General features: G+C 38.8%; 1 protein-coding gene across 2 annotated transcripts in view; it reads left to right on the top strand.

The window, feature by feature from the left end:
• The window catches only part of EFNB2 (ephrin B2), a 49,438-nt gene that overhangs the window by 15,649 nt on the left and 18,633 nt on the right, over nucleotides 1-15,156 (top strand). For both annotated transcript variants that reach the window (XR_009965975.1, XM_062624726.1), the window contains exon 2: nucleotides 7,015-7,298. Coding sequence is in view for 1 of the 2 variants with exons in the window: in XM_062624726.1 (XP_062480710.1) it covers nucleotides 7,015-7,298 (284 nt within the window). In the remaining variant the exon portion in view is untranslated. The remainder of the gene's footprint in view (nucleotides 1-7,014; nucleotides 7,299-15,156) is intronic.

Below are 15,156 nucleotides of genomic sequence, written 5' to 3'. Positions count from 1 at the left end.
CTTGCGTCAGGCCATAAGCTGAATGGAGAAAAAAAGTGACTGCCTGTATCTTTGCAACAGCAACACACGAGTTATTTGTTGAGGGAAACTCATGACACATCTTTCTAGGAGACCGGTTAGAGCATATTCTACCATATTTGAAGAGGGACGGTTTCTGTGAGTGTCCCTCTATACAGTGGAAGCTCTGTGCCTTTAGGACAGTGACGTGATGGTACAATTTGATTGTAAAATCTCACAGGGCCATGAAAAAAAAAGTGGTTTGTTCAAATAAAGTGTAGAAGTGTATGCACTTTCAGCTCATCCTTATTTTATGCCTACTAGAAATCCTTTGTTGTATTTTAAATGCTTTCCTCTAGTATTTTGTAAAACGTAGTGCAATGAATTAATATATGAAACAGATAAAATTTCATACGTGCCCCTTGTTCCCTGTCCACTTAAAATTTTTAGAAGACATAATAATGCTGCAGAATCATTCCTGTGTAAGTTAAGATTTCCATTGTAAACATAGTGCATTGTCTTACCCTACTGAAATCAATGAAAGTTTTGCAGCCTATTTCAGTAAGAATAGGTCCAGGAAGAGGTACCAAGAACGACCATCCATTTACATGGCGACTTGAGATTCACTGAATGGTGGCACCACTACCACCTTTTGTCCAGGTTGGTGATTAAAACGAAATAAACACTTGACCATTCCCCTTTTCAGTGCTCTGCAAGCTTTCCCCCCCAGGTAGTCTGAAAGAAGATGGGCTCCTTTGGAGGTGAGGAAGGGGGAGGACAATGAGGTATCACAAACTCCCACCATGGAGTTTAGCTACAGTTTGAAGGGATTATTTCAAAGCATTTATGGGCTTGCAGCAAGTTTTATCACAGAGGAGCCCAAGCCCCAAATAGAGGTTCTTCCATGCTAATGGAGGTGAGAAATACAAGAGCTGCAGCTTTAGCAACTTGTGTTATAGTACTTTATAATCTGGCTTTGTATAATGTGGTATTTACCACTAAAGATCTGAAGAGATGAATGTGAATATATTTGTTTATTTATTTCTGTTAATTCCATTTAGTTTCTAGCCTGCAAGTCTTATTAATGCCAGTAACCATTGCTTATATGAATAGTTTCATTAACTGCATGGAAAAATGATATGTAGAAATAAAGGTCAGCAGATTAAACTTCTTAAATTTTATTTAAATTAAAATATATCCCTATTTAGAATGTTCTATAAAACTTTGTTATAGTATTAAAATGATTTAATAATACTGCACTGGCAAAGAAAAGCAGCTTCCAAAACTCACTTGAAAGGATTTTAGTAATATAAAATGCTGTGCTTTTGTTTTCAAAGTTTCATTTTCTAGTCTGTGTATAAAGCCAGTCTGTCATCTTGCTGTGTCACACAATGGTAATTTTTTGCAGAGACTTCTCTTAGGAGCAGACTTTTAACCAAACTCCATACCCATTTTCAGACAGACTCCACATTAATCTTTGGGGGGGGGGTGTTCTTCTTTTTGTGAAACTTGCTTTGCTTTTTGTTCCACAGCAGTTACTGGTCCTCTTCACACTTAATCCATTCAGTCCTGTAAAATAAGTGCTTCTGCAAAAACACATTTCAGGTTTACAGCTGGGTGCATACCTTGTTATCTACATGATGTGTCTGCATATAAAGTTGAATGTGACAGAAACAAATATGAAAGCTCTGTATGGAGCAGTGGACTCTTACAGAGAGCTCTGGTCTGTGTTTTTTGATTTTTACTCAGTTCAGAGTTTTGGAAAGCTGGTTTTCATCTTGTTCAGCAGCCTGTGATTAGTCCACTGCTACTTCAGTGAACTCACTAGGAACTTTTCCTCGAACTTTCACTTGCCTTGCGTCAAGCTGGTAGGACTTACGCCTTCCTTAAATATTTCTCCTGTGGACAAAATGATACTCAAAACATGAACGTTGTTACTTTCTCAAAATCCAGATGATGAATGCGTATATGGTTTTATAACCATTCCTTGTAAACAGTAAGGACGTGTATGTGGAATGCTATTCTGTATTCTGTTTCAGTTTGCCCTCGTACAAGTAACGGACTAACATACTGTGTTATCAGTATTCATGACATTTCCTTAATAAAACTTTTCAATGAATAATTTTATAGTCAGGCTAGTAGTTAAACTTCATAAAGTTAAGTGGGTAGGATTCCCCAACAGAAGGTTTCAGGCTGCATTGTAAGAAGCATCTTGATTGTTCGCATTTTTAGGGTTATTTTTGTTACATTAATTTAAAGCTAACTGCCTACACCAATTAGTTCAGGTACAATATTAAAACACAGAAATTTGGCACTGTTTTCCCAGACTTACAACAAGTACTAACATGCTTTCTAAAATTGCATTCATTTTATAATTACCAGGATATAGTTAAAGCTAAGTCTGCATATATATGTATATATATATTTATAGTATGTGTGTATGTATCTAGTTTTGCAAGTTGGAAGAAGCATGACAACATATTTGTTACATCAGTCAATACTGATTAACAAAATCTCTAAGAGTTTGTTTCTCTAAGAATTTTATCTGTTGATAATTTTACAGTTTCAGAAATGTCTGTGTAATAAGGAATGGTAGAGTATTTTCAGAATAAAAGAGTGCTGACAGATAAAGTTTGGGGTTTTTTTTAGAAATTACTATTATGAAATTAGGCATTTTTGAGTGGTTATTATTAAGGAAAACTCCTTTATCGTTTAATAAGATCGAATGTGCTAATTTCCTCTAAACAAAAAGTAGAATCTTAGGAATTTAGTTGGGAACTGTACATAATATAAATTCTGGTTTTTGTAAAATTTCAGAGTGAAATTTAACTTCTCTAGGACTTTGACCAGTAAGGCTACATTAGCGCCAGGAACTGCTGGGCCTTAAATTAGGCGTGGTACAGAGAATTATTGTAACAGTGATGGTAGTGGAGGATGGACTACTCAGTTCCTATTTTCTGTTCATGTGTCATGTGACTTTTTGTCTAATACAATACTTCTAAGAAGGTTTTGGAACCCTGCATGTTGCTGTTATTTGATAAGCAGCATGACATGATAAGCAGCGTGGGAGGGATTCACTTCCATGGGCTTTGCACAGATGTCAAATGTCGCCCACAATACACCAATTTTGGGCTGACAGTAAAAATGCCATCTGTATCCAAAAGTGCCAGACATAAAGTGCATTAATTTCATCATACAGCTTTTACTGTATGTACATTTCTGTCCTTTCTCACACTAAGCACTAGGATTATTAATTATGAGCAAGATTCTTTGAATGCTCTAATCTCGCTGTATATGACTGCTGAGAGAAATGAGTTGGGAACTCTCTAAGCTTTTCTCCTAAGTTTCTGTTATGGCACAGGGGCCTATATTGGTATGTAGGTTTCCCAGTAAAGAACATTTAAAGCAGAAAAGCAGAAAGTTTGCTTTTTATAGAAAGTAATGTTTCCAGTGCTGTTGCTACCCTGACTACTTAAAGAGTGTGTTACTGTCCCAGGCAGCACCGCCTTCTCAAGACCAGTCTCAGGATTCTGAAAACTCTTCCTCCATCTGTATTATACTTCTGTTTGTGTAAAAAAAAAAAAACAAAACCCAAGGTTTTTTATCAGGCTTTTAAAGGCAGTTCATTAACTTTATTTTTATAGATGCCATCCTGCAAACATGTTGTAAGTGTTGATGCTACCCCAGAATACTTACGTACATATATTTCAGTACTTGTAGAAATAAAGATTCAGGATTAATCCTGAAATCTTTGTTAACCTCTGCCAAGACTGGTTGTTTGTTGTTTGTTTGTTTGTTTTTTCCAGATACAAGATTTTCAAAATTAAGGTCATGAAACTGTAGTCTTAATCCCCCTGGCATTTAATAAATAACTTCAAAAAATGCTTAGTACCCAGCAAATGGTTTATTTAACGTCTCCATGAAAATATAGTAGCAAAAGTACTACACAGATGCAGGAATAATAATCATGCCTACTATTAATCGGCCACTGTAAATTTTGTGGTTGAACTGGAAGGTATGAGGTGAAAATTTTATGTTCTCTCCATCCCTATTTGTGCTTTATTGTTGTAAGGAAATAAGGCAAGTAAATTGGAAAACTATCTTTCTTGTAGAGATCACAATCAAAAGTGCAAACTGTGGAAAGAATTTGAATACAATCAAGTTCTAAGATTAATCCTTTCATTTTCAGCCTTTTTTCTTTCCTAATCCCATCAACATTAGATCCTGCAAGTTCAGAAACTCAAGTGGAAGGAGATATACCAAATTTAGTTCTAAAACTGCACAGACTTGTAGCCATAGCAAGACTATTCCCCTTCCATAAAGTCTAATGAGTATATCAGTTTAAAGCTCTTATAAAATGTAGTTTTAGCTGTCTGTTGGGGGTGATTCTGTCCTCTACCTTTTATGGGGCAATTCCTGGCTACTTAACCAAGGCACACAAGTGTATTTCTTCTCTGGTAGCTGTTTCTGAGGGTTGCCTGGCACGCTGTCTCTGTGAACGCATCCTGTTTGTGCTCAGAGTTTGCATGCAGTATGTATGCCGCTGGGGAATGTGTGCCACTGGTGCTTCATTACACGTGTACATATATACACAAAACCTAAAATTAGAATCAGTGTTTTTTGTTTTTCAGGGCAGCTTTTAGGTCATATGAATTTTGTATTTGTTATGCATGGGAATCTAAATTGATTTGGTCTCTGAAATCTTGTGTGTTTCATATTACATATTCCCATTATGTGAAGAAGAATTACTGGCAAGAAGAAATATTTAGAGCAGTGGGATCATACAGCAACCAGCCTTTATCCTGTCGTGTACATGAGGGAATACAAGTAATTTTCATTTTTCTCATACAACACTGCTGTGCAGGAGCAAAGTAGAATGTGTCTGTGGTCAAGATAAGGTGGTAAAGTCAGTCACAGGTGATAGAGGTTAGCTCAGAAACTGTCCCTTTTTCCTGGTCAGCCAGTCTCCGAGGAGAGCCCGAATCAGGATCTGGGCTGCTCCCTTGGGAACATTTGCTGGCTGGGGTCTTCCTCCCACCACTTCCTTGGCATCATTGCAGAGCTAGCCTCTCCGTCTGTCATCCCTTACCAGGCTGGTGATTTGGAGGAGGATGCCTTCCTGCCTTTCCACCTTTCCCTTTGTTTCACCATTTCAGATTTTGGGAGGTGGTAGTCACTGCATTCTTTTGGCATGTCCAAAAACTGGAGGAGGAGGTGGGGCTTCTCCTTGCCTCCAGTGCTTCTCATTTTGAACAGCAACGGCCAAGCCTAGCTTCTGTAGCCTGGAAATCACGTTGCATGGCACAAAAGAGTGCAGTGATTTATACATCAACAGCCCCTTTTCTTGCCATAACATTTCATTGTTCTTTTTCCCTAAATCTGTAATTACATGTCTTTGTCCTGCTATGTGCTGCTTCACAACAAATATAATTCTTGCACAGGCCTTGTGAGTGAAAATAATCCCACTCAATTAGCACAGATCATAAACTTGCATTGTGTGGGAGCAAGCAGTTTTAAATGATGAACTCAAAATTTGGGGTGTTGCATTGTCATTTTCTCTAACTTGGTAAGTTCTGCCCTAGCACTACTACATGCTGGTGGGCTCCTTTAGTCAAGCCAGAGACTGAAGGTCATCAGCGCTTAGAGCTTTGTTCTGGTTGGGCCTTAATACTCTTAATTTAAAGTTTCCAGGAAGGCTGACTGTGAATAAGCTAGATTTACTACTTGTGCTGTTTAAATGCTAGCAGTTGGAGAAGGATGTTCATTAGGCAGCCGTTGTTTCAGTTGTTTTTTTCAGGCCGATTCTCCATTAAGGAAGATCTTTGAAAAGGCTGGCAGGCGGGAGAAAGAGGAAAGAAAGTCAGTCTTTTAGGTCTGTGCATTCGAGGACGTTGGCTGTAGTTCTAAAACATGCACTTCTTGGCCTTAATTGGAACAAATATATCTTACAGAGAAACAAACAGACCTGCTGTGGCTTTTGTCCTTGTGAGAGCAAGGTTTCTCGTTTTGTGGATAAATCAATATTATAAGTAATTATTTATATTTTTCTTTTGTGAAGAAGTGGTGAGGTTTGCCTACTAATTAATACAAGTAGGATAGATACAATATCGAGTCTAACGCCAAACATTAAAGCTCACTGCCAGTTTGTATAAGAAGTCTTCATCAGCAGTAAGGCAAAAGCACACACATGTTCCACTTACATCACAAGAAATAACGATGGTGATGGTAGAGCTGGAGAGAAGAAATTGAAGTATAGCAGTCATGCTGTCTTGCGAAAGTGTTTTATCGGAAGCATGTGGGATCCTTGGGTCAGGTAGATCTCTGTCTACCCAAGGTCTGTAAGCATGATCCTGGTGAGTGACTGACGTTCCTTTGTTTTCCACTGGCAATATCAATCAGTATCTTAATATGTTGTTAAATTTTAATGTCTAAGTTGTTTCCCTTCCCGCGTGGCTCCTTAGGGGGTTTGAAAAAATTATTCTCGTCATCCTCCCATGTCCAAAATAGCAAAGTTATGTGCAAGAATAGTAGAAATGTTACGAAAGCTGAAAAACAGGATTGTAGCTAGTACAACACCAGATGTTGTACTAGCTGCTGTAAATGGCCAAATGTGGAAGAAACAGCAATGCCTGCCAGAGACATAAAACCTAATAGAGTTCCCAAAACTGGGATAAGGATTAGAAGACTTAATCCATCTGTAATTTCCAAAATCTGTATAAACATCTTGTTGACATTGAGTCAGGCCCAGATTATTAAGATCTGGTTTGCCTCAGTCATTTTGGTTTTGGAAACTGTGTATTTGTTCTTTTCTGTCCACTGCAATTGCTACTATTCTGGATGCGATCTTATCAAGTGTCTCACATTTTCCCTTTTTCTCTTCCTCCCTCCCTCCCTCCCTCCCTTTTTTTCTTTTTTTCTTTTTTTTTTTGTCCCTGTGTTTCCACCTCCTCCCCTCCCTCCCATATCTTTCCCGCCTCCCTCCCATATCCTTCCCCTCCTTTTTTTTTCCTGTTTCAGATTCCTTCCTGGACAAGGATTGGTACTATATCCACAGATAGGAGACAAACTGGATATTATATGCCCAAAGGTGGACTCTAAAACAGTTGGCCAGTATGAATATTATAAGGTCTACATGGTTGATAAAGACCAAGCAGATAGCTGTGCTATTAAAAAGGACAATACACCTCTACTCAACTGTGCCAAGCCAGATCAAGATGTTAAGTTTACCATCAAGTTTCAAGAGTTCAGTCCTAATCTCTGGGGCCTGGAATTTCAGAAGAACAAAGATTATTACGTCATATGTAAGTTCAAAATTTGTTGATTCCTTTAAATATAATTGTTCTTTTGTGTGTTGTCTTGTAGATTACAAGCATACTAAAAAGAATGTGAATGGGTTTGGGGTTTTTTTTCTTTGAAAATATTTTCTTGTCAGCATATTTTTGACATTATTCCTGACTTCCATGGGGCCTCTGTCTCTTTTTAGCTTGGTTTGTGTAAACCAGATTAGATTGTACTTCTGCGCCTGTAAAGGGCTTCTCCTGTGCATGTATTGCGTCCTGTATTCACATTGAAAGTTGTGTGCAGCTAAGCTGTGATGTGTTTCCTGCTCACAGCAGCTAAGCTGTGACGTGTTTCCTGCTCACAGTGCTATTGGCTTTACACTTGAATGCTCTTGTACCAGGAGCAGGGTTAGGGTGGTGTGGACATTCTGAGCTGAGGCATCTTATGTGAGATGGCTGGCTGTTACTCTTAAGTGATCCAGGGATTCTAACAGGAAACACCTTTAGTCAGTTTGGTGCCAACTTTGACCATGTAACTTCCCCACAAGGGTTACTGGTGGGTTCTAGTTGAGCATGACTAACTACAGTCCATACATGCCATGTCTGTATAATAGCTAGGAGGGTTCTTGGACAAAACCTAGACTAGCATGATCTTGAATTTCCTCTCTTTTCATGGGCCTGGCCTTATAAAAAGAATGTGTGTGACACAGGCCTGTGTCCAGCAAGATAAACTTTGTGTGAGATTTAATCTGATCAGGGATTTATAGCTGAAAACAAGTCTGGAGGTAACCACTGTGTTTAGTGATTCAAATTACTTATGATGTGTAAAGTTAATGATGTGAATCAGGAGTTAGCATAAGCTGAGACCTCAGCAGTACAACGATTTACACTAGTTTAGGTTTTGTCGTTACAATACTAAATGAGCTTGCGGGTCTCATTTAGCTCCATGGGGACTTCTGAAGTCTTGAGCAAGGATCACCGGCCAGCAGGAGGTGGACAAATTCGCTGCTCTGCCTTTTCTGCAGTTACAAAGAAGTACGATCCTGGTGTATCTTACTTCATGGAATCACAGAATAGTTTTGAGTTGGAAGGGACCTTTAAAGGTCATCTAGTTCCACCCCCCCGAAATAAGCAGAGACATCTTCAACTAGATCAAGTTGCTCAGAGCAAGGTCCAACCTGACCTTGAGCACTGCCAGGGATGGTGCATCTACCACCTTTCTGGGCAACGTGTTGTAGTGGTTTACGACCCTCATTGTAAATAGCTTCTTCCTTATATCTAGTCTAAATCTACCCTCTTTTAGTTTAAAAACGTTACTCCTTGTCCTGTCACAACAGACCCTGCTAAAAAGTTTGTCCCTGAACACATTTCTATCACCTCCTTGAAAATTGGAGGGCTGATAATTGTTTTACGTAATGTCTCTAAATATTTCTTAACTTCATAGTTAAAAATAATGGTAATTTTACAAGTGCTCTGAGCAAGTACTTTTAAAATGGAAATGGAAATGCATTTAATATAAATTAATGCTCACTTCACAGTTACATGCATAATGGTACACAGACACGCTGTGTATAAAACAAGTTGAATGTCACAGAAACTAAGAATTCACTGCATTAAATATTAAATACAGAAATTACTAAGTAACAGTTGTGAGAGAAAAAAAACACCATTTTTTTGTTTTTAAAGTTTGACAAATAGATCGCTTAATATAGGCACTTTCTGTTCAGTCAAGGGGTGTATTGAAACCTGATCCCACTTACGCAGCATTTAGCTTTGACAAAATTCCCACTGAAATCCAATGAGATTTACCAGGGTAAAAACTGCAAGATTAGATGTTGAGAAATAGTGTGTAATTCCAGTGAAAATGTATAGCATAAAAATGACCATGCTCAAATAGTTGCCTTTAATAATTAAATGTGTTCAGTATTGAGTGCTGCTTTTAAAAACATTCACAGCAGACCAGCTTTAGAGGAACAAATGGCACTGTTACAATTATTAGCTGAAAATTATAGGCACAAATTGAGCTTTCTGATACCCTGACAGTTCTGTCATATCTATGTCATGGATTTACCCAGAGAATTATTAAATATGTCTCATTTTCATTAGTTTTGTATAATTATTTCATTATAGCAGTAAGGTATAATAGACGTTGCATTTCCTGGAAGATTACAGTATAGTGTGGTTGAAAGAACTTTCCCAGCCTTCAGCCTAATGCCTTGGAAATCACACTGGCCTTGCAGTAATACTGGAGTGCCTTAGGATATTACGTTCCCTGCTCATTCTGGCATAATCAAATGGCTAATCTATCACTGTATTGCTAGCATACTGACCAAGATGCATCAAGGCTACCCATGCATTTTAATATGCTGGACAAAGAAAACCCAATCCTTAAAACCCAGCCATCCTAAAGCTAAAATGCTTTTCTGTCATTCAGGGAGAAAACAATGAACTCAGTGATGTTGGTCTCAGAAACACTAAGAGGGAAAACTAGGCCAGGGCTCAGCTAGGACGCTATTTTACAGAGATACTGGAGCTGGTAGGATTTTAGCAGCTTGTGTTCAAAAGCTCATGACCCTGGCGCAGCCTTGTCAGATGCAAGTTCTGGTAGTTAGGACATTTACTGTGATTTCTACTAGTAATATAATACATCTTAATCATGTATGCAAATCAGGCCATAAATCATTTGCATACATCTCTGTTCCCAGACTGTAATTTAACAGGGGTACTGGGTCTCCCACCAACTCTGATTCTGTCCCTTCCCGTTTCCCTTCCCTTTTTCCTCTTTTTGTTGTCCCCTTCCGCTGCCTCTTTTTCCTTTCCCTTACCTCTTCCCCTTTACTTTCCTTTCCCTTCCCTTTGGTAGTTTTGAGTTTTGTCTTGATTTGCTGGTTTTTGAGGGGTCTGAGGGTGCTATGAAGTGAAAGCAATGATGCATTTTATGTGCCAGCTTTTGATTTTGAAGTGTTTTAGGATCTTGTGATCCCCTGACTAAGGGGCATCAAACAAACATGACTCAAGAGTTCACTGAGCCCAGCATCTTTGTAGTGCTTACTATGTCTGTGTCTGTAGCCTAATCTCACGCTGTTTATGCTGGCAGGCTGTTGTCAGACCTTCAATAGTTTGTGCATCATCATGTGCCTTTATCATCTTGCCATTATTTGAAAACACGGTTTGTTTTTCTAAGGTAATAGCATGTGGTTTGTGGAGCTGTATTAAACCGTGAACTCTCTGTTCATAGAATCATAGAATCATAGAATGGTTAGGGTTGGAAAGGACCTTCAGATCATCTAGTTCCAACCCCCCTGCCATGGGCAGGGACACCTCATGCTAAATCATATCACCCAAGGCCTCGTCCACCCTGGTCTTGAACACTGCCAGGGATGGAGCATTCACAACCTCCCTGGGCAACCTATTCCAGTGACTCACCACCCTAACAGATTAGGGTTAGTCATTTTGGGATGAGGAATTATAACGCAGGATGAAGCAGCTTCCTGAACCCTGTGTACCTTTAGGGAAATGTGGTTGTGCAGGAATTCTTCAAGCCATAATTTTTATATCATCCAGATGTATTCATAATAGGTATAGCAGGAGATGTTTTCTGGTCAGTACTTCCCAAGGTCTAAGTGTATAAAGATGCTACTTTTCTCATTCCACAATTCACATTTTTTTAAAAAAGTAAAAGTGTAGATGAGTTTCTGAGATACCTGTTTTCAGATTTAATGGTACTTTAATTCAAAAATAATCAAATCCATTTCTTGACAAAATATTCCTTAATATGAGTATCAGAATCAAAGTGGTTAATTCTGTGAACAGCAGTACTTGGAAAGATGATACTGAATGGTATTGTGGAAGTGATTAAATGATGTAATAGAGTGTCCTGGCTTTTCTATTCTTTGCCATCATCAATTTTTTGTTCCTGGGAAATTAATAGATTCGTTTTCCTACAGTTACCTGATTTCAGCAGAACTTGAGAAGGTCAAATGTACTTGAGATCTCAGAAGTATTAATGTTAGATTTTCCTAAAATATGCGACCATTTAGCTAACATATCATAAGTCTCTAAGGAAATCTTTAATCAGATGTGTGAAGGAAAATACATCATGCCCAACAATGTAAATATCTGTGTGAAGGGCAAAGTTAAGCACAAGAAGAGTGTGCAGATTTGCAACTCTGATGTTTGCATTAAAGTCTTTGTATGTCTTTGCATGGTTAGGGAATGAAGTATAGTTTTCTGCTGTTGTGGATTACTTGGAATGAGCAATGAGTATCTTCTCAGTATTTGGGGATTGATCTGCAAGTACTTGGCTCATGGTGTAAGTGCTTCAGTGCCTCTCTCAGATGCAGGGAGAGAAGGAAGGAAATGTGTTAGCATAGTATAAGCATATATAATATGCCAAAGATGTTTACTTTGGGTGAACAGGAGTTGTCCTGAATCCTTCCCAGTCAAACCTGGCCTTTAGTCAGAGGGCACAGAGAGCGCACTGTGGTACCCTGGGTTTGCAGTGAGGAAGCGCCCTGGGGAAGAGAAGCTTGCAGGAAGCTACAACAGAGGGAAGGGAGCAGTGCTGCTTGCCTTGGAGCACCATCACGCTCCTGACATAGCTTGGCCAAGCAAGCACATACTCTCCTCACTTCATCCCTTCTTTTGAATAAGTAAAATGAAGATTATGGGCTAGCATCATCAGCATTAAAAAAATAAACCACCTGTAGTGAAGCCTGCACCTGTTCAAAATTTGTAAAAGAATGGCCTGAGCCTTGGGATGGGTTTATACATGGTCCTAGAAGAGGTTCCTCTCAACTGCTTGTTCTGCCTGGACCCCATTAGCCAAGGTTGCTGAGCTAATGATGCCTTTTGGCTTTGACATTGGCAAAATTGAATAAGCAGCTTTCCTTAAATGTTTTTTGTCAACTTTTTTCAAGTGACCCACTTACGTAATTGGCCTCTGCCTTAAATTAAAAAAAAAAAATACATATATATATATTTGATCCCTGACTAGTTTATACTAGCTAGTAGCAATGCATTGTGGATAACTGCTTTAAGAGTACTGTGGCTTTTAAAATTGAAACAGTCATTCTGAAACTTTTGCATTAGATGGGTTTGAAAAAAGTCACAAGGCTTTTTATATTTTCACTTTGTCATTCTGTTACAATTAAAGGGCAATAACTGTCTGAGGAAGAACACATTAAAGGACAATATAGATTGTGCCCTGAAATACGGCTCAGCCGGGAGGAAGAAATTTCTTTGTGTGGCCAGATAGGTTTGCATTAAAATGTTATTTCTGTATTCTGACCAAACAGTTTAAGTGCTGGCTAATCTGTCTGTATGGGCATTCTGACACCTCTCTGAGGCAGGTTTCAGTCCACAGCCCCCTGTGACCTCCCAAACACCTAGTAAGAGCTACCCAAAAGGAAACAGTAGGGTTTCCTTTGTTTGGAGATGAATTCCAAACTAGCCAAACCAGGAGACAAACGCTATCAGAATTTCAATTAAATTTGTTTTGCAGCAAACACATTTTTCATGCTTTTTGTGAAAGACTCTGTGGTCCCACAATCAACTGTTATTTTTTTGGTGGTGGTCATGGTAATGAAATCTGATATGATAATAGCCGTACCGATTCCAGTTGTACAAAGATCACATTTTTTCTTTCCCTTCTCCTCCTCCTTCCTTGGAAAAGTAGATAAATGATTTCTTTTTAGTGTAAAATGATATCCAAAGGTCAGTCTTTGACTTTGCTGAGAGTCTTTTAAGGGATATATCAGCAATACCACTTAGCTCTTGTTGAATGAAATATAAATACAGCTCAAACAAATAATATTATTGGAGAAAAAAAGTCACTGTGCAGCTTCAGATTTCTAACAGAGTCTTAAGACCTACAGGATTAATGGAGTCATGGTCCTTCGGGGTTTTGTCCCAGACCACATAGGTCTTGTAAGAGAATAAGGCTATTTTAGATTGATGGACTTTGTTCATATTTGGTGTCATTACCTAGGCAATACCAACCGTTTATCTCCTTTAAAGTAGACAGAGATAGTTCAGCAGAAAATCTGTTATTTCTTTATTCCTAAGGGAAGGAAATGAAAGAGGAATGCTCAGTTTTTTAATTGATGGCATCTAGTGAAAAAATACATTTATTCTCCCCCACGTTCCCAAGTATTCCATATAGATACAGAATCAGATTAAAATAAAGAGTAATTACTCAGAGAATTATTCAGGAAATACTCGGGAATTAAACCGGTTTTAAAATTTCATAAGAAGCTTTTCGATATTTTTAGTCACTGTTTATTTTTCTCTTTTTTTAATAGTTCCTCATAATTTAAAAATATTGTAAATATTGGAAAAGCACACTAGCATACTAAAATGCATTTAACTCTCACTTTGTCCCTAAGTTTGGTAATGAGTATTTATCTCATCAAGTGGGATCATCAGTCTTTATTTTATGTAGTTGCTCATATAGTATCTGTTACATATTACAGTATTTTAAGTCTTAAAAGGCCAGAAACTGTGTAAGTATTTATAAAGGATTTAATGAAATTGATTTTAAATACTTGAAAATATTTGTCTCATTAAAGTCTTTACATAGCTGGATTGGAGGGAAATGTACTTTAGTCTGAGGACTGTGTTAACTAAAACACAAGGTTGAAATGGTTGAAAAACAGGGTTAAATGTCAGCTTGGACCTTCTTTCCTGACTTTAGTCAATCCTGGAAGCTTTGGAGTAAGAATATTCCAGGATTTATTTCTGATAAATCAGACTATAAAACTAACCCTGAATGGGCAGTCTTCCAGTTGCTCTTTTTCAGTTCCAAGGAAATCATGCAAATATTTCTGTGAGTAAAAGCAGGATTAGGCTTAAGGAGGTCTTAGAAGTTCTTGGAGAAGAGTCAGTACTAAGCTGATAAGGCTGTTTTTAAAAAGCATGTTCGGATCTTTGTTAGCATGATTTATCTGTTTTCTGTTCAGTAGATGAAGACAGCAAAAATAACCACAGCAGCAGACTAGTCCTTATATGCTCACTGAGCTGCTGTAAGAGAAACAGAAGTCTGAATCCAAATCCTGCCAGGGAAACTAGGAAGGATTTGTTTTTCAAGTATTTCATGTTAGCACATAAATGCATTAGACCACAGCGGTGCAGTTGATTGCAGAATTGCAGAATGGTTGACTTTGGACAGCACCTCTGGAGAAGATTTAGTCCCTTGCTCAAGAAGGCTGAACTGCAGCCTGTTGTCCAGGACCACTGTGTCCAGCTGAATTTTGAAGAGCTGCAAGGATAGAGACTCCATTCTGCCTGGACAGCCTGGTCCAGTGCTCTGTCACCTTCACATTTAAAAAGGTTTTCTCAGGTTTAAACAGCCTTCCCTGTATTTCAGTTTGTGCCCATTGGCTCTTGTCCTGTCAGTGAGCACCACTGAGAAGGGTCTGGCTCTTCCTTCTTTACTCTCCTCACCAGGTATTTATACACATAGGTAAAATCCCCCTTAGCTGCCTTTCCCCAGACTGAACAGTCCCAAGTCCTGTACAGACGCTCCAGTTCCTTCATCATGCCTTGTTTTCTCCAGACTGAACAGTCCCAAGTCCTGTACAGATGCTCCAGTTCCTTCATCATCTCCATAAGCATTTACTGGACTTGCTTCCTTAAGTCCATGTCTGTGTTGTACTGGGAGCCCATGACTGCACCCTGCACTCCAGTGGTGGCCTCTCCAGTGCTGTGTAGAGGGGAAGGATCACCTCCATTTGCCTGCTGGCAGTGCCCTGCCAAATGCAGCCCAGGAGGCTGTTGACTGCCTTTGCTGCCAGTGCACATTGCTGGCTTATGGTCAACTTGGTGTCCGCCAGGAGTCCAGTGCCTTTTCTGCAAATCTGCTTTCCAGGTGTTTGGCCCC

Source organism: Pezoporus occidentalis, unplaced genomic scaffold (genome assembly GCF_034315485.1).
Source record: "Pezoporus occidentalis ecotype Australia unplaced genomic scaffold, CSIRO_AGI_Poc_V1 ctg27, whole genome shotgun sequence".
NCBI classification, from domain to species: domain Eukaryota; kingdom Metazoa; phylum Chordata; class Aves; order Psittaciformes; family Psittacidae; genus Pezoporus; species Pezoporus occidentalis.
The sequence above is the reverse complement of the archived record's forward strand: the minus strand, read 5'-3'. Positions and strand labels throughout refer to the sequence as shown.